The sequence below is a fragment of the Dysidea avara genome, chromosome 8 (assembly GCF_963678975.1).
Source record: "Dysidea avara chromosome 8, odDysAvar1.4, whole genome shotgun sequence".
NCBI lineage: Eukaryota > Metazoa > Porifera > Demospongiae > Dictyoceratida > Dysideidae > Dysidea > Dysidea avara.
Genome location: NC_089279.1, coordinates 20463249 through 20485181, shown reverse-complemented (window position 1 = coordinate 20485181; position 21933 = coordinate 20463249). Strand labels below are relative to the sequence as shown.

General features: G+C 39.0%; 4 protein-coding genes across 8 annotated transcripts in view; 2 read left to right on the top strand and 2 right to left on the bottom strand.

The window, feature by feature from the left end:
• The window catches only part of LOC136265130 (peroxisomal targeting signal 1 receptor-like), a 186975-nt gene extending 186780 nt beyond the window's left edge, over positions 1–195 (bottom strand). For both annotated transcript variants that reach the window (XM_066059924.1, XM_066059925.1), the window contains exon 1: positions 98–195. The gene's annotated coding sequence lies outside the window, so the exon portion shown is untranslated. The remainder of the gene's footprint in view (positions 1–97) is intronic.
• On the top strand, positions 179–10981 carry LOC136265133 (biogenesis of lysosome-related organelles complex 1 subunit 4-like). The gene is made up of 5 exons (XM_066059930.1): positions 179–398; positions 455–526; positions 10416–10514; positions 10575–10697; positions 10746–10981. The coding sequence occupies exons 1-5, from the start codon at positions 222–224 to the stop codon at positions 10866–10868; spliced, it is 594 nt and encodes a 197-aa protein (XP_065916002.1). The 5' UTR covers positions 179–221; the 3' UTR covers positions 10869–10981.
• LOC136265132 (syntaxin-16-like) lies at positions 10746–17921 on the bottom strand. Its single transcript, XM_066059929.1, has 9 exons — positions 17763–17921; positions 12382–12470; positions 12309–12327; positions 12208–12241; positions 12048–12154; positions 11809–11971; positions 11631–11752; positions 11130–11354; positions 10746–11066 (listed from the first exon to the last, which is right to left on the bottom strand). Exons 1-9 carry the CDS (start codon positions 17850–17852, stop codon positions 10959–10961), a joined length of 957 nt encoding a protein of 318 aa, XP_065916001.1. The 5' UTR covers positions 17853–17921; the 3' UTR covers positions 10746–10958.
• LOC136265131 (Y+L amino acid transporter 2-like) overlaps positions 17896–21933 on the top strand; it is a 48556-nt gene continuing 44518 nt past the window's right edge. The window contains exons 1-2 of one of the 4 annotated variants that reach the window (XM_066059927.1): positions 17932–18079; positions 18133–18488. In XM_066059927.1, coding sequence (XP_065915999.1) covers positions 18164–18488 — 325 coding nt within the window. In that variant the 5' untranslated portion in view covers positions 17932–18079; positions 18133–18163. Of the gene's footprint in view, positions 18489–21933 lie in introns of all 4 variants that reach the window. The other 3 variants (XM_066059928.1, XR_010705403.1, XM_066059926.1) reach the window with 3 other exon arrangements.

Genomic DNA, 21933 nt, shown 5'->3' with positions numbered 1-21933 from the left:
GGGAAGCTTTAATAACGAATTGTAGCGAGGAATATGACATGCACCAAAATGATAACACAAACATACTGAGTCTACGATAGTTCGTAGGTGAACTTACACTGATAAGTAATTGTAGATAATGATCGAGCAGAACAATCAAGACTTGCAGATCCCACAATCAAACATCACAGATGTCACGTGCCAGCTAGAGGTCTTTGATGGCACGTGACGTTGCCTAATTAATGCGCGGAGTACATGTACTACGGTATTATCTATGCTTTAGTGATACAATGGCAGAGACTGAAACGGCCACTTCTACGCTAGCGTTCAATCAATCTGAGTCAAAAAATGGAAAACTAGATTTGAATAAAATTGCCAGCCAGTTGGCACAGTTTATGGAGGTGGATACAGCAAAAGATGTAAGGCAGTTTTAATGAGTCCGTTTGGCTGAAATGACTTTATTTAATATTTGTAGGAAAGTGTAGTTAATGATAAAATACAAAGTGTCCTGTCGCGAGTAGAAGAGTTCAAACATCAACTGGATCATGTTAGTATATGTCTGTATCATATTATGATCATGAGTGTATAATTGCACGTCCGTGGTCACCAAAGTCTATGATGAAATAGGTCAATGAGAACGAGATTTGAATAGAATTGCTCACATTTTTAGTTGTATTTTGTGACTTGTGCAATTATTTTAGCCAATAGGTTTTTTAGATTAGATTTTATTTTGTCGAAGACATGGGTACACAGAAGGCATTGCCTGCAAAAGTGCTCCCCACACAAACATACAACACATTAATAATTACAACAACAGAACAGTTTAAAATACAAAGTTTACAATAATTCATTATTTATTATAATTTTGGATTTTGTAATTCTTCAATTACGTTGCTATGTACTACTAACTGCTTGTAACAGCATTACACGCAGAGTATCTTCTAAACTGTTTTATTGTTTGAATTGTGGTTTACTGAATTGTTTTCCTAAAAGTGTGTGTGTGTCTACCTATCTACCTATGTTTGTCTGTACACACCCATGTGAGCAAAATCGTGAAATAATGGTAAAAGCAGCTTTTATGTAAGGAGTAAAAGCGAAATGAAGTCTGTATTAAACTTCTGCACAGGTGAACTTTGCTCTGAGGTGGTTTCTTTTCGGCGTCGGACTGAAATACGGGTATAGAGACTTTCCTCAGACTTTGTAAATTACCTTCCCTTTGAGGTTTTCAGGTGTTTAACAACTGAGAAAACAACAGTGCAGGCCCCGTACACTACCAGGAGGAGCCTATCGGTTTGAGTTGAAGGGGGCGTATCCCTTACGTACGCGAACGAAAATGAAGAGCAGCTTTGAGGCTTTGTCGAGACAATTTGCAGGTACCTTCACAAGCATTAACAACTGAAAAACAATGGTGCAGGCCTCGAGACTACCAGGAATTGCCTATCCCTTTGATTTGAAAGGGGATGTGACCCTTACAAGAACAAAAATGAAGAACAGCTTTGACGTATTTGTGTTTTTTTCCTGCAAATTGTCTCGACAAAGCCTCAAAGCTGCTCTTCATTTTCGTTCATGTATGTAAGGGATACGCCCCCTTCAACTCAAAGCGATAGGCTCCTCCTGGTAGTGTACGAGGCCTGCACTGTTGTTTTCTCAGTTGTTAAACACCTGAAAACCTCAAAGGGAAGGTAATTTACAAAGTCTGAGGAAAGTCTCTATACCCGTATTTCAGTCCGACGCCGAAAAGTTGTTAATGCTTGTGAAGGTAATTCACAAAGTCTGAAAAGAGTCACCACACCCGTATTTCAGACCACCGAAAAGAAACCACCTCAAAGCAAAGTTTACCTGTGTGAAAGTTTATACAGGCTTCATTTCACTTCTACTTCTGCCGTGTAAGCTGGTTTTTACCATTAAACTACACACAAACACACTTACAAAAGCAATTTCAGTAAACCAGGGGTATGCGCACAGCCGGCTGAATGGGAACATGCCTGGTTAAAAATGTCAGTTGTGATAGTTGTTATGTCACTGGCAAAAGTTACAGAGGTAGTCTGGTGATCGAGTCATTTTATGTACGCATTTTCAGACAAATGCTTGATGAAAGAACTTCCAACTTTTGCTTACTTATTGTGTTCTTTTGTTGTAAAGAGCACTCTGGGTTGTCTTTTAAATAGTTTCGTGATGTTTCCAATTTTATCAATAGTTTTCTTTACCTATATCATACACTACGATAGTAGTGTATAGTAGGGACCACAAAGGAGTAGGTGTGGCCCACAAAATATTATCACCCAAAAAAACAGCCTCAATTTCCCCTAACTACAATCAGGCAGTATTGGTTAGGTGAAACTAAGCCCAAAAAAGCTTTCAGATCGACCCAAAACAAGTTGCTACGGAATTTTAAAAATAATTTATTTAACGGAATTTTCTACTGACTGAGTACAGTGTAAGTAACTGATTGATGCCTTCAGACAAGCGTAACTCGATAACCGCTAAGGCGACGGGCTTGATTTTTTCACTGATTGACGTCGCTTTGGCCCGACAGGTGCCTTTTGGCATACCGCAATACGTACAATGCATTCTTCATGGACTTGCCAGTGTCCTCCTTTGTGTTCCATTCATCTTTGCTGACAGCGAAAAGTATTGATTTGGCAATAGCACGTGATGGCTTCCCTTCGTAACGGAAATCGTCCTTAATTGTCATAGTGGCTATTTTGATATCAGAGGTGCTTTTCAAACAGTTCTTGATTCATACTGCTGTGTAACGGGTTGAACATAGCCGACAACGAAGCGTAATGGATACTTCACTTTTTTAGATGATAACTGGGGCGCGCAGTACCATTTCTTTCTTTCGGTATGCATGGATTGCAGAGGTACTTTTCGAATAGTTCTTGATTCGAAATGCTGTGTAACGGGTTGAACATAGGTGACAACAAAGCGTAATGGATACTTCACTTTTCAGACGATAATTGGGGCACGTGGTGCCATTTCAGATGCGGTGTGCATCAGTTCACCAGTCATAATCATTATTTACAAAAAAAAGTTTACAAACAAGTACACAGAAAAATTTGGAATTTTCAACTAGAGTGGGGACCATAGCACATCGATAAAAAGTACTGAAACAAGATGGAGTAGTGCACGATATTAATTCACAGTAAAACAATAAGAAGTGTTATATCCTTACTGTGCTCAAGAAACCATAATGGAAATGCACAGCAGGGATATAACACTTCTTATCAAACGGTACGACCAAATGTTTTACATGCCACCCAAAATTCTGCCTTTAAAAATCCTCCTACGGAGATTTTACGTGGCGAAAATCACCTTTACAGAATAGTACTAGTCCATATAATACATAAAACAGCATTACAGTAAATACAACAAAACACTTACAGGCGGCTGGATATAAAATGTTAAAGAATTGCCAAAAACTCCAATTTTAGTCTCACTGCCTCACTCACTGCCTGACCACAGTCGCAAGCCTAGAGCTCAAACGAAGCAGCGCACAGTCACCATTTTACGCCACAACAGCAAACTCACCAGTGGGATGTGCTTTTTGGGGTTCCGACGAGTGTACGCCCTGTGCGCCTTGTCTTTCCTTTTATCTTCAATCAGGTTGGTTGTCTTCTTCTTCAAGCATCAAAACCATACCGAGGCATTAATTTTCCGTATTAACACTTTTCCGTGGACACCACGAAATTATTTCAGAAAATGCTTATGCTGCTAAAAGAGCGGGGCGCTTCTAATTTCAAGTGTTGCACGTGAAACATTAAGGCTGCTTAGTTGTTAGTTCGACTTTTGCTAATGCCTGGACTGAAATTGACGAAGAAATTTGAGATGGACTGGTACTCGACGGCTTGTTTCTCTGAACACACTGACTCAGCCACTCAGTGCCGGATGGCGAGATCAGCGATTCATGTGATAGGATAGTACTCGAGTGGAAATTGTATTACTTCTTCCTGTTAGTTGAGACTAAGCTCCAGACAACTGAAAGGGCCTGTTCGTTCGAACAACTTCCAGCCGGGGTGAATAGAACGCGGACTATCGTACTGAGACAGGTCATAGATCTGAGCGCCACAGATACTACGATCAAAGGTAAGCTATGCACGCTACTACAGGCCTATGTGCTTCCAAATATGACGCAGTACGTACTTTAATAAGCTGTAACTAGCTAGCTGTACTACAACAAAAAAAACTAAACAAACTAGTATTTTAAAAATTGATAATTTAAAAATGAAGTAGGGATCTATGCAATAAAAAGTAGTGAAACAAGAGATGAATGATGGTATTACAGCATAGCTCGATGGGAAAGTCCCTACTTTGGCACATTAGCTATAATTTTGCTCAATGCCAAAGTAGGGACTTTCCCATCGAGCTATGCTGTAATAGGCTCTTTCCAAAACCACGCCCACTTTTCGGCCGCCATTTTGAATGGGTCCAGTTCAAAAATGCCGCATGGTTGTTGTGTTCCTTTGTGCCGTTAAAAAGGGTATAGGACTGTTATTATCGATGAAAAGGAAGTAACAGTGTCATTTCACAAATTACCAGATGCCAGCCAGGATATTAGACTTAAATGGCTTCACGCAATCCGTCGAGATGTCGGTACGTCGTGGCCATGTTTCCATGTAGAACAACTACATTGTGTGTAAAGCGCTGTGTTGTGTACTTGTTTATAAATGAATACAAGTAGCTTAGGGGTGTAAGTCGCATTTAAAGTAATTTTTCACTTTACAGGCAAGAATTTTAGACCCGGAAAATGGACAAAGATTTGCTCCCTCCATTTCGAGCCAACAGATTTTTACAATTTCTGGGGCCCCTGCCGGCGTATTCTGAAAGAAGATGCTGTTCCATCAAAGTTTCCTTTTCCCTCTAAGAAGGTCAGTAAAGCTAGAAGACAACTTAATCGAATTCAAGCTAGTGAGGAGCCATCCAGTTGTGAAGATGATGAACTGAGTGAAAGTGATGAACTGAGTGTAAATGAAGAAGTTGAAGATGCACCGGAGGTTAATGCACAACTTAAGAAAGCAAATGATGAGATCGCTAGGCTGACGCAATTGCTAAGTGATGCAAATATGGAAATAACTGAGCTACAGAAAGGAGTTAGTAGAAAACGTTTTGGAATTGAAACTTGTCAAGATTCTGATAAGGATATTCAGTTTTATACTGGCTTACCTTCTGTTGGTGTATTTTATCAGTTGTTAGAATATCTTAGTCCATCAGGGAAGAGATCTAATGTAGTATACAATGCTACAGCCCAAAACTGGATGAAAGAAGGATCAGCTGCAGATCCAGGGAATGCTGAATGGAGGGAGTCAGATTTGCAATTAGGTCGTCCATCTAGTTTAAGTCAGGCAGATGAATTGTTTTTGATGCTAGTGAGATTGCGACTTGATTTAAAGATATACGATCTGGCCAAACGTTTTGAAGTGTCACAATCATCGGTTTCACGGATATTTTCCACCTGGATCAATCACTGTTACCTCCGTTTAGGTATGTTACCATGTTGGCCCAGTCATGATACAATAAAGGATACCATGCCTGCTATTTTTAAAGATCAATATCCAAACACAATAGCAATTCTAGATGCAACGGAAATCAAGGTCCACACTCCATCTTCTCTCCTACTCCAGTCACAGACCTATAGTAGCTACAAGTCTACAAATACGTTTAAAGCACTGTTAGCTATTAGTCCAGCAGGTCATGTAATTTTTGCCTCATCACTGTACACTGGGTCTATCTCTAACAATGAACTAGTAAGCAGGAGTGGATTTTTGGGATTACTTCGACCAGGAGATGAAATAATGGCAGATCGTGGCTTTACAATTGAAGATTCATTAACTCCACTGGGAGTTGGTCTAAATATTCCTCCTTTTCTAGGCAGAAGACAGCAGATGGATGCATTTGAGGTGGTAGAAACGCAGCAAATTGCTTCACTGCGAATTCATGTTGAACGTGCCATTCGTCGAGTAAAAGAATACGACATTCTTGCAGGAGTAATTCCTGCATCTCTTTCAGGGTCAGCCAATCAGATTTGGACTGTTTGCTGCTTATTGACAAATTTACAAAATCCATTAATATCATGTTGATAAATATTATATAGTACAGTACAGTATTTATTGAATGATATTTACCTATTCACTATTTACATTTGTTTCTTGGCTGAGCGTGCATGCTTTGGGTAAAATGTATTTGAAATAAAATTCTGTCAACTTCAGGTGCATGTCATTCCAAAAGTCTTCATTAAATCTTATTCGTTGAACTGTGAAGTTGCAATGTGTATAAATAACAAAGTCACACCAAGATAACTTAGACAAGGCCATTTGTCCTTGAATTTGAAAAAAGTGTTTGTGATTTTCTTTCAAGGTTACTGAACCACTTTTGATTTCAGCAAAGAAGCTTGAGTCGCTACAAGCATCTTCTACTGTAGAGAAGCGTTGTGTATAAGGGCACTTTATTTCCAGTAGGCCAAATGAATTTTGCTCTGCTGAATCTTTAACCAGGCCATCAGGAGATGCTCCTAACCAAGGTACTGAGGGGTTGACAACTAATCCACATCTGTGTACGGTGAAACCGGTTCTGGAGCAGTATGCATTTCTGGCTTTCACTTCGTTTTGAATACCATGAGTTATTTGTACAGGCATTGTAGTAAATTCCTTGTTATTAAAAAATGAATTGATAAATGCTTCAGAGGGTAGTGACTGCCTTAGTAATACATCACCAAATCGTGATGCTGTAACCCTTCCCACTCTGGACTGCTGCCACTTTGTAGATTGGGACTGCTCGCATGTAGATCGTTCCAAAGAGTGGGCTGCATCTAATGTGATAGTGAGTTTTGACAATTGTGCACGTTGTTCTTCACATTCAATTTGAAATACACAAGGTGCATTGTCTAATAAGCCAATTGGCAAAGCAGGAAATTCCTGGCTGGTCACTTCTGTACTGCCATGTGCTCTTGGTTTCTCATATTCCAATGCTTGATAAGATAATATACTACCTTTAGGGGTACAGCCAAATGGAGTGCTTACAAACTCTTCTGGAGGGTTATCAGGCAATAACTGAGCAAATGCACAGGAGGGATAATTGTCCAACAAGCCACTCTTGAAGCCATGCTGTTGTTGAAAATTGTAGTCTTGAACTGATTTAGCACGGGCTTCATAAAGACTACAGATTACTGGGTGTTTTTTTGCTTGACTTGCAGATTGTTTGGCTTTACAATACGTAATCGACATAACTGGGGCTGGTTCTATTTCAATAGGCCGGGGCTTGTGCCACGACTGTTGCATTTGTGTACATGTGAGGTCAACAGGTACATGATTAAGTTTCATCAATACGTAATGGATCAGTTGCTTTAGCAATCCAACAATGTGGCTACACATGCCTGCACTTCCAGCAGTGCATGAGCAAAAAGCTTTAACCACATGATGTGGTACATGGCTCGAAATTACAACCTTTAATTCATGCATTGAGTCATTTTTCTTTTGACTACGATAACAGCGAGCTTGTATCCAAACCAGGTTATCTTTACAGCAAAACCGAATATGCCTTCCTGGTATGTAGGACTCCATAAAGTATTGATGCCCCCTCTGAAGATTGGAGTAATCCACATTGGAAAAGCTTTCACTCTTCTTTAAACACTTTCCAGATGACTGCAAGTGAGTCACAACAATTTCCTCAGTCAGCACTGCTGGAAGTACACCCTCAATTTGTTGTGTATAAGGACCCTTCGGCCAACACTTGCCAGTACTCAGCTCAAAAACTGAATCCTCTGCTTCATCATGATGACATTGCTCAATAGCAGCCTTCCTCCGTGTGTACTGTTTATTCGGATCAGGATCAACAATTCTGCTGTCCCAGCCATTAGAAATATAAGCTTTCACTCTAAATTAGCACAAGGGAATACAATAAAGTTTACAGCTTGTGAGTATGTTAGTGCAGGTGGGTTACCACGCAGCAATAAAACTATAAACACATGTTTCTACACACTTACTACGGCTAAACAAGCTCATCTACAAGTATACAAGAAACGGGACTTTTTATAATAGCTACGACTAGCTAATTTAGCTATAGCGATTTTAATTTGCTTACTGCCTAACATAGTCCGCCTTCGTTTTCAGCTTGGATAACCCTGTTGCCCCTCGACAACGCAACCAAAACTTCAACTCAGCTACTTTAAGTGCTTCAGGATCACAATTTCCTAAGGCAGCTCCAGGAATATCCGCTTCCGTTAAATTACTCGCCATGGAATGTAACCAAAACCACACAACTATTTGAAAAGTGGCCCCATTCAAAATGGCGGAAACATTGTTACTATGACGATGACGTACTTTTGGAAAGAGTCTATACCATCATTCATCTCTTGTTTCACTACTTTTTATTGCATAGATTCCTACTTCATTTTTAAATTAATAATTTTTAAAATACTTATAGTTGTTTTACTGTGAATTAATATCGTGCACTACTCCAGCTTGTTTCAGTACTTTTTATCGATGTGTTATGGTCCCTACTCATAGTTGAAAATTCCAAATTTTTCTGTGTACTTGTAGTAATTAATCCTCCTGGCCAAACATGCTGTCACAAAATGAATGGGTTCACGATACTGCAATGAATTTTATGTTCCTCACAAGGGTATTAAACACTGCCATCATCGAAAAAACACACACGCCAAGTTCACAACCATTTTACAGGGGGGCACCAGGATGGAAAAGCTACCCTGTAGGTGGTACTTCCAAGTTTCATATCCATAGGGACTTACGTTATATGTTAAAGTTACATGCGTACATGTAGAGAACTTTGTATGCAAGTGTGTATGTTAAATTGGTGACACTTTTGAAATACAATTGACATCCTACAGAACTAATCTTTCGAAAGACATGAAATTTTGCTACAAAGAAACAAAAACAACAAAAAAAAAAGTCCTCTCATATGTATGATGTTTTTTGGGCATACAACTAATTACTTTTCCATATGTAAGCAGCATAAAGGTTGCATACACTGTAGCACAGTATATTGTACTTTGCGTGGGAGGATCAAAGCGATGCCGCGTATCGTATTCTCCATACAGTACTAATCAAATGCATAACTGTACTGTATGAGTCATACAGTACAGTTATGCAGCTAATTGGGAAAATACAGCACACTGGCTTGGGTAACAGTTATGCGGAGAATTTATTTGTGGAATGTTACGTAAACAACTCTGTAAATTGCTAAAACCAGCCAAACTAATCCTACGAGTTCGTTCTACGGCTAGGAATAGATTGTATAAACACTTACTGATCGTCTGATCACGAAGCTTTTAAAACACGACTCCACTAAGACAGCACGACTGATCACGTGCGTGACATTGTAAATTGCTAAAACTAGCTAAACTAATCCTATTAGTTTGTTCTACGACTAGAAATAGAATAGTTAAACGTTTACTGATATCCTTATCACCGAAAATCGCTCCGAGCCAGATGCGACCAGGAAGTACAATATAACACTTAAAGCACCGCCTTGCTTGTGTGTACGAAAATACAGTACTCGGGGGGTGTCTCGAGGCAAATACAGCACTCGGCTTCGCCTCGTGCTGTATTAGCCTCTCGACACACACCCTCGCTCTGTATTTTCCGTACACATGTGCAGCGGTGCTTTAACTCTAACATACAGTTATACCTCATGTATGTAGTAATGGCAGGTAGTTACATATGCTTCTAACTGTATCCATCTGGACGTTTTCAAAGGTATACTTGTGTATTTCTGTACACATCACTTTGAGACAGTTTGAGTGATAGTGTTCACCGTTTCACTATAGGGTAGAATTTGAAGTAATTATACTGTATAGTTAGCAGTTGGATTAAATGCTGTAATGTACTGTACACTGTAGGGTTGGAAAGAACGTTTTAGCAATATGAACAAAAGTGTGAAACATTCCTTAGCCAATATAGTAAATGTATCCAAATAGAATATAGTACAACTGAAGTTTTATAATCATATCCTATTATATGTACAAAGCAATAGAAACAACAAACCATTGCAAAAGTGGTTATAATAATGGTGTTCTCAATGTTATGGTGAATCTCTCGAAACAGGCTAAGCACAAGAAAACAAATTACAAATAAACTCATTTGACAAGTTCTGTACATTACTTTACAGCAGGTTATTTGAGCAAGGCCCAAATTTGCAAATCAAAATGTTCTTCAACTCACATTTTGCCAAAACCTTTTTAATTCTCAAAGATTTCCATAGTATCCAAAAATACGTGTAGAATTTACAGAGTTGTTCTTGTGCAGGTTTAGTGATCACAGAAATTTATGGTGGGGGCTTTTGCAAAAATTTTGGGACCTTGCACACATTATTTGGTGTACAGTAGTGGAGCATTACTGGATATGATACTGTGAAATAATGTATACACTCTACTAATTCATCTGAACTAAAGACTGCCACTTGAGATTTTTGTGATTGTGTAGATGCAACAAAATGTTACTGCAGTAACTGAAGATGTAAAGGCTCTTCATGAGAATGTATTGTTCTTGAAAGAATTATTTGAAAAGATTGATCAAGTTGAGGTAAGCATAATGTGCCAACATACATCGTACAGCATGATGATCGTTTTGATACACATCCAGGCATTTGTATTTTTGGTAAGCCGAAGGGTTGATGCACTTGAAGAATATGTCTCCAAGACTGAAAAAAGTATGGATCCAGGAAAACTACGAAAAATGTTTACTTCACTACCAGGAGTGTTTTCTGTTAGTGTACTTATACTAATGGATTTGTGCTAGTTTTTTTTTTTACAGCGTAAAGCGAAGAAACCAGTACAGGTGGAAAGTGAATTCGAGAGACCAACAGTGCTCAATGTCAGTGAATACTTTAGTCCACAAGGTGGAACAGAGGTACCACTTAGCCCAGATCCTAGATAGTAAATATTTTTAACACAGTTCTGTACTTGTGGGTGTATAATTTACAATTTTATACATGTGAACATAAAAATTAGTGTTCATAAAAACATTTTATTTTACAACTTTAAAAATTATCAACGCCACTACCAATACTGCAAGGAGTCCCATTAGTACCATGATACATATCAGTTTAATGGATCTTTTTTGGTGTTTTTCAGCCTGTGAAACAAACATAAGTAGTTGCATAAGTACACAAATAGTTTTGGTTGTGGTACGTGTTACCTTCTCTAATTGTTGAACTCCTTGACCAACTTTGTGCTGTGCTTGTTCTATATTGTAGTCAATTCTATCAATAATTGTTCCTTGTTCTAATACCATAGTTGCAAGGTCTTGATACATTTCATTGATGTCTGATAATGACTGCACTATGGCAGTGATCTCTCGTTCACGCTGTTCTATCTGTAGAGTGTTGTCCTGTACCAGTCTCATCTGCTGGTCAGTAAAACCCTGCCAGACCACATGTATGTTTATACAGTAGCTTCTACTGCATTATGAATAGGTTGCAGGGTCTTTCCTAAAGAGCGGTAAAGTGGTGTTGCACCACTCTTTACTTCTTCAAAATTCCTTTAATGTAGTAAAAGGAATGCATATAATGTCATTGATGTTGGTAGCAAATTGACACTATTACCGCTCCACTTTTATTTTTCTGGGAAAACCTCTAGGTTGTACAGCATGGTTACACTTAGTTAAATATAAATACAGAAAGTGTAACAAATTAATTACCCGATCATAAAACACTTCTGGTTCTTCCTCTTCAACAACCTGGTCAACTTCTATAGATGCCTTAGCAGCTACCTCTGGTTTTACTTCACCATGTAATACTCTTTCTTCTCTGTTTTTCATTCCTTTGATGATAATTTGGCACAATAGATAAGCACTCACGTTAATTACAGTATCTCACTTTTTAGATACAAAGACTGTGATTTTCTAAAGTTTCCAGATAGCTCTTGAAGAGATGTAGCTAAGGATGAAATTACATTTCTAGAAACCCTCTTTTCTTGATCAGAAGCACTTTTGCTTTTGGCAATGATCACTTGTAATCCTCGCTTAGCTCTGTTGAACATCTGTGTTAGAAAACAAAATATATTTAGTACCTTGATGCACACATACAGTATAATGTAGTACCAAATATATGCGTACCTGAGTAATTTCACCTGTTAATATTTCTATTTCATGCTCACCCTCAGAGTCACCAAACACATCTGGACGTGTGGCAAATTTATGATGCAACGTCTCAAGCTCTTTCACTGAGATAAAGAATGTATAATAATCTTAAGTAAGGCTGCACAAAGGGTTTTACTTTTTTGCTTGATGCTAGTTGTTTCATACTGAATCTACAAAATCATACCAACAGAAGTTAACACATAAAGCAAGTATCACAATACTCGTACTGTTCAGTACCTCTTCTAATGAATCAACCCTAGTGGATGATAAATGACATAATTTACAGCATTTCTAAATGTTTAATACTCACCATTCAGGTGGTAGACTACTCATGGAGCCACCAGTTTCTGCATCCCCAGAACTCCCTGACACCAGAGCCACTCGATCATCTTCTCCACCCTATAATACAATATACATGTACATAATTATACACTACAGGTATACAGCTGTATATGTGCATGGGAAAATTTGTACATACAGTATACGTACTATATGAGCATGAAGTGTACGTGCAATATGTATGTTACACAGTGTTGGGGGTAACACGTTACGTATTAATTATTACTTTTGTGGTAACAAAGTAATATAATGAAATATGCTGTAAAAACAGGTAATATAACTCAAGTTACTTTACTTGCAAATGTAACGCATTCCCTAAGTAATGAAGTTACTGTAACAAGTTAAGTATTATGTAATATTATTACTGTAAGTAACGAAGTTACTAATCTCGTTAGTAATCCACTGAGTAATGCCTAGCCACTACGAATTAACGAAGCCTACTGAATGAAGTTTATTCACCAGCTTCTTGCTTATAACCAACATTTGCACATTGTCCAACAATGCAATCATGTCACATGATAAAGTGGTAGTTTCACATGTAACAGCTTAAAGCTGTGGACACAAAGTAACATAACATGTAATATTTTATAGTTACTTTAGTAATATGTAACAAGTTACATTTAAAAAGTAACTGTCCCAACACTGCTGTTACAATATTTTGCTTTGGACACTGTCATCTACAGTATACACAGTGCAGTAGTGTTATAGTTGAAACTTAGTATTACACCTGTACAGTACCTCCTTGCTCTTCAAGTGAAACTTTTCCATGTGTATTTTCTGTCGGTTGAATGTAATGAATTAGACAGAAAATAAGCTCCCGCATGAATACTACTGGTGGTCACGTGACATAAAGGTTTATAAGGCTAAGTTAGGTGTGGTTATTCATTCTACGCCACGTGTTAAGGCTAGTGGGGTACACCCACCCACCCTCCCTAGTGTGATGGTGTTCAAAATATTTTCTTTGACTATCTTTAGATAGATTTGCTGATGATAATGGACAAGAGACATGCTGGAATTTTAAACTGATTTGTTGGTGCATACACATACATGAGAGTGGAGCAAATTTAGGGTTTTTCCTGGTAGGCAAAAAAAAAAAAAAAAAAATGCCTGCCAGGTTTTTTCCTGAGGCTGTTTTGGGCTGGGCAGTCTCAAATTTATTATTTCTCTCTTATCATTAGTTGTTGCTAAGCCCCCACTCTCCAGTTGTACATGCATAGGTAGTTGTTGTATGCAGTTGTAAGTGTGCAGTTAACAGTTTGAAAAACAGTAGCCCACGTTTGGTGGCGCACAACTAGAGTTGGTTAACAGTTTGAAAAACAGTAGCCAACGTTTGGTGGCGCACAACCCAGTGTTAGTGTGTTGTGGGTGGTAAGGGTAATAGTATGGTGAGGGAGAAATTGTGGTTGTAAAGGAGGCTCAGTGGCCACATTATGCATGACATACCTTGGATAGCCAGTCAGCAGTGAACGTCATTGAGGCGAATATGAGACCACCACGCTTGCATATTCACATGGTCACCTAGAACATATTCTACACAGCAAAATTGGTTCTCTTGAAATTAGAAAATGGTATGTTAGCAATGTTTTGAAGTTTGATTAAAATGGAAGTTTGTTATTCACGAAGAGACTCCACCACAAGTCCCTTAGTACTAAGACACTCGCAGCTAACCATGTTAGTTAATCAGTTATCCACACCAAGAATATATTAACCGCTGAAATATTGTCAGCAAATCAATAGCAAAACCAAACCAGCATGTTCATCACCACCCTATTCTGGTGATGGAGGGTTAACTGGAGTGCCAAAACAGGTATTGGTGTCTTCCTGGCCTAGAAAATGGGCTGCTTTGCCACGTGACACGACAAGTCAGCCCCTTTATACAGTAATTTTGCTAGCTGTCTTTCTCCACTTTCACTTTGTTTACATGAGGCATGGTGATGCCAATCCATTGATTCTCCTTCGTGGTATAGACTTGTCTTGAATAGTTGCGAGGCATCTAATCAATGTTTGGTACACCAACCTGACAGGGGTGTTTAGAAAACTCGGACCGGACCAGGTCAATTCTTCAAGTAAGACAATTCACACAATAGTTAGCTATAACATACCCTCTTCGCCCTGTAGCCATTCTGCCAAGAACACGATTAGTTAGCTAGCTACGATGGCTCAGACTGCAACAGTGATCGTGCACGAAACTTCATCCACGATAAACAACCTAACTAAGCTATTAAACTACTTTCTACTACATTTCACTACACAATCGCTACAAAGCTACAAGCTTTTTCTGCTGTACTCAACTGTTACACACTCGAGTAACCACCTGAATTTATTAGAATTGTGATCTACAAAGTGGGCGAACTTATTTAAAGGAATGGTCATGGATGACTGGCTAAACTAAGAAAGGTAAGCTAGTGTAACACATAGCTATATGCCCAGGGTAGCTAGCTATATAGAGATTCTGGAGTAGTAAGGTTTTGTTCTATTTAAAGCTTCCCTTGACATGTAGCTATAAATACTTCATTACTCATTCATCACTATCAAAATAAATTCAAAGGTTTGCTGTCATCTTAGTTCCTTTCACTTTGTATATCATGATTCCAATAAATTCGGCCGGTTACTCATGTGTGTAACAGTTGAGTACAGTAGGAAGAGTTTGTAGCTTTGTAGTGATTGTGTAGTGAAATGTAGTATAAAGTAGTTTAATAGCTTGGTTAGGTTGTTTTATCATGGGTGAAGTTTGGTGCACGATCACTGTTGCAGTCTGAGCCATCGTGGCTAGCCAGCTAATCGTGTTCTTGGCAGAGTGGCTACAAGGTGAAGAGTGTATATGTTATAGCGGCGTGAATTGTATGTTATTGCTATTGTGTGAATTGGCTTACTTGAAGAATTGACTCGGTCCTGTCTGGGTTTTCTAAACCCCCACTTTACAGTAGTAGCTACCGTCGCTAATTTTTCACAGATTGCTCTTACTCAAACTGATGTAATAGCAGTGTGTATCACCAATAAAAGTGCCGTTTCAGTGACTAGGAAAGTAAATTAGCCTTCCCATGCAGTCTTGTGCATGACACCATCACTAGAAAATGGCATGAAGTATGCTTACATGCAGTGTATTTTTTACTGCTGGCAGACTCAATGTGACGGTGTGACGGTCTCAACCCATTCTCCTCAATGCAATGTCTTCTTCACTACTAATTATAAGAGCAATGCACTAAAAATTAGAATATCTGGCATAATAAATAATTCTAATTTTTAGTAGCAGTATACTTATTTTGTTACGTACCAAAATGTATAAGAAACCTATATCAAGCAGCATTAGGTTTCAATGTGGGTTTCGGTTTATATTAAAGCTTTGCAGTAATGATTCAGTGACATTTGCATAACATTAAAGTATACTGAGCATGTCACAAACTTAATCATTGACATCCTTGAAAGTTGGCATCCTGTGTGGGTGGTTTCTATCCCATAGGTGGACCCATTGCTGTGTGGGCAGTGCCATCAAAAAATGACAAACTAGCCATGTACTTTTGTCTATTGACAACCATCACCCAGTCACCCAATCCACGATATGCTACTTTAATCCTAAAATTTACAGGAGGGGTGTAGCTGTGATAAGCCAAATGGGTTCAATTAAATGCATTCTAATCACTGCTTGACAGTATCTACCCTGTACTGTACTGTACTGCAGATACTGACATGTAGGTATACCGAAAAATGTTTATCTCACTGTTAGACACACGTGATTGTGATACAATTTTCTATAACACATAGTGTGTGTGTGAACACAAACTAGATCCCATCGCAAAACTGGTTATATTTCATTACTGGAATGAAATGTCTGCATTTTGTTAATTGTATTACAATGCCATTTACTGCTAATAGGAGTAGAAAATTGCATGGTCATAGCACAATGGCACACAAGTTTTAAAAGTAGGTAAATTTAGGACACTACCTCTTATATTTATTGTAAACATAGCATACTCATTTTTAGAACGCCCGTAATCTTGTTTTAGCCTGTAACCACTTAAAATAAGAAGTTGTTTGCACTCAAGAACATATTCACCATGCTCTCTCATGACAAATCATTTTTTGCTGTGTATAGTAACATCTCAAATGCAGGGCAATGTAATATGGTTTTTCATTACAGTTGTTACTGTTTCAGCATTTGGGCACCCGAAGAGTGCAGAAAAGGCTTGTAGACTACAGTGCGATTATACAGGTATAGTATAATCATTGCACTTCACCATCTCGTGCTGGGAGGGAGGAAAGTGGCCTGGGAGGGAGGAAAGTGGCAAGGGGTGCTGGACACCCCGGGAATCTTAAAAAAACAACAACATGTACAGTTCGGCACTAGAGGGATAGTCTATTTCTGTAGTTTGGCATCGACACTGGGTTGGCTCCCATCTGGATTGCCAACCCAGTGTGTTTGTGGTCAAGGATTCTCTGTGGACCACTCCATGAACTGCCCTACAGGTGGCTACCCCACCCTTCGGCACAACGAACTTAGGGATTTTACTGCTGCCATCCTGTCAGAAGTCTGTACTGATGTGTGTGTTGAGCCCTCTTTACAGTCTCTCTCTGGTGAAACACTCACATACGCTACTGCAAATCGTGAGGATGGAGCACGATTGGATGTTTCAGCTGTTGGGTTCTGGGGTGGTCACCACCAACGGGCTTTCTTTGATGTTAAGGTGTTTAATCCAACTGCTTCATCATACTGTGCTACACCAGTGGCTTCATTGTATCGGAGATTTGAAAAGGAGAAACGTAGGAAATATGAGCAGAGGATTAGGGAGGTTGAGATGGGTTCATTTACCCCATTAGTCTTTTCAACGTTTGGTGGAATCAGTGGATGTACCAGCATCTTTTACAAACGTCTAGCCTACTTACTGTCCCTGAAGAGAGAAGTTCCCTACAGCAGCGCGATGTCTTGGCTACGTTGTCGCATCAGCTTCTCGTTGCTCCGCTCAGCGATTGAGTGCCTTAGGGGCGCGCCCCCCCCACAGTGGTTGTCCCATCAGCCATAGGGCACTTGACCTTGTACTATCAGAGGGTCGGGTGCCTTCCCCCTAATTATTTAAATTGCTCCCTTTAATCTCAGTCCAATTTTTGTCTAGCACTTCAACATCTAGTGCTAGGGGTGGTGGCAAGGGGTGCTGGTTACCCCGGGAAAAAAAAAAAAGTAAGTTTGGCATCGCCCGAAATTACGAACATACCAAGGGCCGGGGGTCACTCGCATCATTATCTAATCTCGACCCTACCATGCGACCCTACCATGTGCCTACTCATCCTACCATCACAGATACTATACTTACAATCCGTGCTGGGTATACAATAAGTGTACTATACAGAACAACTCACCCAACGAACTGAATCACCGTAAGAATTTCTCTCTGAACGATACGTATTACGTGACTGAATGAAAAACACCGTCAATCCTCTTGTGGCCATTTTTTCAACTAAAACTTTACAACGGAAGTCACTCGGGTCTTAATTTAACGCACATGGCGCGCTGAAATTTTACGCGTACGTGTTGTCTATGATCATAGATAATCTATATAATATATGCTATGATGAAAGGAGAACATACTGAAGTTAATAGGGAAGATTTACTTGCAGACAGAGTGGGCAAAACAGGTCAACCTCAACTTAAAAAGGAGTTAAATCTTTCTCACATGGTGGGTATGGTAGTTGGTGGAATAATCGGATCAGGAATATTTATTTCGCCTAGAGAAGTAGTGGTAGATGTCCAATCTTATGGTATGGCGTTGTTAGTTTGGTTTTTTGCTGGTGTACTGGCTATGGGTGGTGGACTGTGTTACAGTGAATTGGGAACAATGATCAAGAAATCTGGTGGTGAATTTGCTTTTCTGAAGACGGCCTACTCTTTTACTAATGAAACATCACGACACCATGTTGTTGGAGAACTCATCTCATTCTTGTTCGCATGGACCAACAGTTTATTTGGTAAGCCAGCAGCATCAGCAATTGTACTACTCACTCTTGGAGAATATACAATGAAAGTCTTTCAGTGGTATGGGGAGATTTCTACAACATCAATTAGACTTCTAGCAATATTCACATTAGGTAAGAAAGCTAGATCAATAGGTGTTATACCATTGTGGCATGGTCATAATAGTTACTATACGAAATATTGTGCATGCAGTTGTACCGTGCGACTTACGCAGCATGTTTTTAAGACATATAAAACTTGCACATTATTGCTACACCAAAATCTTGTTGTCTAAAAAGTTTTGCCTACTGCTAGCAATGATACAAGCACTCTGCACTGTTAACGTTGCTGAATGTATCTGTCTGTCTTCTCTAACCTTTTTTCATAAAATAGCACACGTTGACATAACATTCAGTCAGTCAGCTTTACACCTGCAATTATAATGTAGCATTGCCTAACTTTTCAGCAATCTGCATATTCACTATAGATTGGAAATGAGTGTGCAGTGTTTATTTAGCCAGAGAAATGCTTCCCGTTGTACATACTATAAAACAGGCAGGTATAAGGATACATACAGCGTACACATTTTCAATTATTGATTGTTTACTTATCATACTGTACCATTAAATAGATTACTAAAACCAGACTACAGTTACTGTAGCTGTGTGTGCCTCTATAAGACACTGAGAACCCTGAGTGTGTGGTATACAAAATAATAATGATCATATGGCTAATAACTTTTAGTGGTTGGAAAAGTATTTGAGCAAACTTCCAGTAGTCCAGTCCAGTAATCCAGTCGTTCCCATACAACAATTAAAGCCACTGAATACTCATCCCCCCTAAAACGATTAGAACATGCCATCACGCCCTTATCTGATCAGAGCATTGCATCAATCTACACAGAGATAAGCTGGGAGATCAAGACACTATAACAAAGCATTCGTACTGTACATCATAACTACATTATATGCTATGAAGTTAACAAACTGCTGCAATTCACTTTATTTTCACGCAAGATAAATTTTCTTATAAAAACATTTTTGTAAGGTTTACGTGAATGATTGCTCTATTAGAGTATCTCAATCTTTTGTGTTATTTTTGCAATGTACATAAGTGAATTACAGTACGTACAGTATTTTTAAGGGTGAAAAAAGTAGTGAAACAAGATAAGCACTGAATGAATGATTGTATACACTGTATCTATTACAACATAGCTACTGTATATGGGAAGCGATTTATATTACCAGTAACAACAAATTTGCAAGACAACTACAGTAACACTCGGGGCTCCCCGAGGGTAAAAATGTCATCAGATCCACAACCCTGAAAAGCAAGTTAGGCAATGGCATGTAGATAGTTCAACACTATGGCTATAGTGGATGAATGAAAGCATGCAAAGCTTGTGGTAAGAATCCCAGAGTAGCTGGATGATGAGTGTTTCATTTGGAGGAGGGGAAGAGAGTTACTATATAAGGATGTTGATGGAAAAAAATAAAAATGTGAAACTATTGATTCTAGTGTCAAATGGACTGATGTTGCGATTGTGCAAGATTTATGTCTTGTGGTGAATGATGTGATTTCTAAAATACTTCTGTGGTTAAGTCTGTCTATAAAAGGCTAGGAAACAAAACAAATTTTATCCAGTCCAGTAGTCCAGTCCAGTGAATGGATACACCCTTAGAAATTGATACCATTCACTGACATAAAACATGTCATAAAACTTGTACTTTGATCACACTAAAATGCTAGCTACCAATGTTTCGACTGTTAACACTACTAATGCATCTGTCTTATAGCCTTCTTGTAAACTAACACACAATAATAATTTTTTATCAAGACACACGGTAGTGTGTCGTGCGGCCCAAGAAGCCGGCGCGCCACACCGTGAGTATATTGACAGGAAGAACGAAAACGTCATTTTCACACCTTTGTATCTCGGTGATCACTTATCTGATTGGAACCAAATTTGCTACACAGTTGCCCGCCAGCCAAGGGAGTCTACATTCCAAATTTGAAGGAAATCGCTCCAGCCATTTCCGAGATACGAGCTGCCAAAGTTTCGTTTTTTTTTCTTCGTTTTTTTTCTTCTTCGTCTTTTCGCACACTTGCAAAAATTGCTATAACAAGCAAACGCGTACTCCGATCGCCTTGAAATTTGGCACACAGAAAGGGAGTCCAAAGGCGAATCCTAGCATCAACTTTGGTACAAATCCGATGAATGGTTCAGGAGTTATGACCGATTATTCGCGTAAACCAAGATCGATATGTTGTCACGCCTACAGGGTAAACCGCTTCATGGAATGAGTTGAAAATTGCTATGTAGATGGAGTAACCATCGTAGGAGTGCCTTTTGGTGGTTTGAAAGGAATCGAGATAAAGACCACGGAGATATGACACAAAACCCAACCTGTGTCACAATTACGCGATCGATTTTTATGAATAAAAAAGTATTAGTTTTCACGCCTACTAGGCAAACCGCTTAGAGCAATGAGCTGAAAATCGGTGTATAGCTGGAATAATCTTCATAGAAAGTCCTTGCAGTAGTACAGAAGAATCGGATTACAAACCACTGAGTTATGATTCGAAAGCCAACTCCGTGTAGCAAATGCGAGATCGAGATACTCTAATAGAACAGTCACCCTAATAGAGCATTTGGCTAATTTATTTACTCCATTATAGAATTTTATTACATCACAAGTTATTCTGTAGGGAGTTCAGCTGCAAACAGTTAATCTTATAGACAGTTCAGCAAGAAGACAGTCACCATGTGGAGAGTTAAGCAAATATACCACTATAGAGATTCAGAACATTACAAGTCACACTGAAGAAAGTTCAGCTATAAACAAGTCATGCACTGTGTAGAGAATTCAGCTACAATTAAGTCACTCTCTAGAGAATTCAGTTACACAGAATTCTGCTACACACAAGTCACTGTGGAGAGAGTTCAGCTACAAACAAATTACCCTTTAGAGTGATCAGCTACAAACAAAACACTTTGCAGGGTGTTCAACTGCAACAAATCAATTACCTTTAGAGCGATCAGCAATGAACAAATCAACACAAATCTACCTGTAGAGAGATCAGCTAGAAACAAATCACCCTGAAGAGAGTTCAGCTACAAAAAATCACCCTGTAGAGACATCAGCTAGAAACTAGACACAATGTAAGGAGTTCAGCTACAAGCAATCACCCTGTAGAGAGTTCAGCTAAAACAAATCAACCTGCAGAGAGATCAGCTACAAACAAATCACCTTATAGAGAGTTCAGCTACAAACAGATTACCTGTAGAGAGATCGGCTACAAACAAATCAACCTGCAGAGAGATCATCTATATACACACAAATCAACTTGTAGAGAGATCAGCTACAAACAAATCACCCTGTAGAGAGATCAGCTAGAAACTACACACAATGTAAGGAGTTCAGCTACAAACAAATCACCCTGTAGAGAGATCAGCTACAAACTAGACACAAAGTAAGGAGTTCAGCTACAAGCAAATTACCCTGTAGAGAGTTCATCTACAAACAAATCAACCTGTAGAGCAATCAGCTAGAAACAAATCACCCTGAAGAGAGGTCA

Excerpts from the sequence above, each read along its gene's own strand:
- LOC136265133 (XM_066059930.1), top strand. The coding sequence starts at position 222 with ATGCGCGGAGTACATGTACTACGGTATTATCTATGCTTTAGTGATACA. Across the intron at positions 527-10,415 it reads TCAAACATCAACTGGATCAT|ATGCAACAAAATGTTACTGC; the intron begins GTTAGTATATGT and ends GTGATTGTGTAG. Across the intron at positions 10,698-10,745 it reads CACTACCAGGAGTGTTTTCT|CGTAAAGCGAAGAAACCAGT; the intron begins GTTAGTGTACTT and ends TTTTTTTTACAG.
- LOC136265132 (XM_066059929.1), bottom strand. The coding sequence starts at position 17,852 with ATGGCCACAAGAGGATTGACGGTGTTTTTCATTCAGTCACGTAATACG. Across the intron at positions 12,471-17,762 it reads ACGGTGATTCAGTTCGTTGG|GGTGGAGAAGATGATCGAGT; the intron begins GTGAGTTGTTCT and ends ATTGTATTATAG. Across the intron at positions 11,067-11,129 it reads GAGTTCAACAATTAGAGAAG|GCTGAAAAACACCAAAAAAG; the intron begins GTAACACGTACC and ends TTTGTTTCACAG.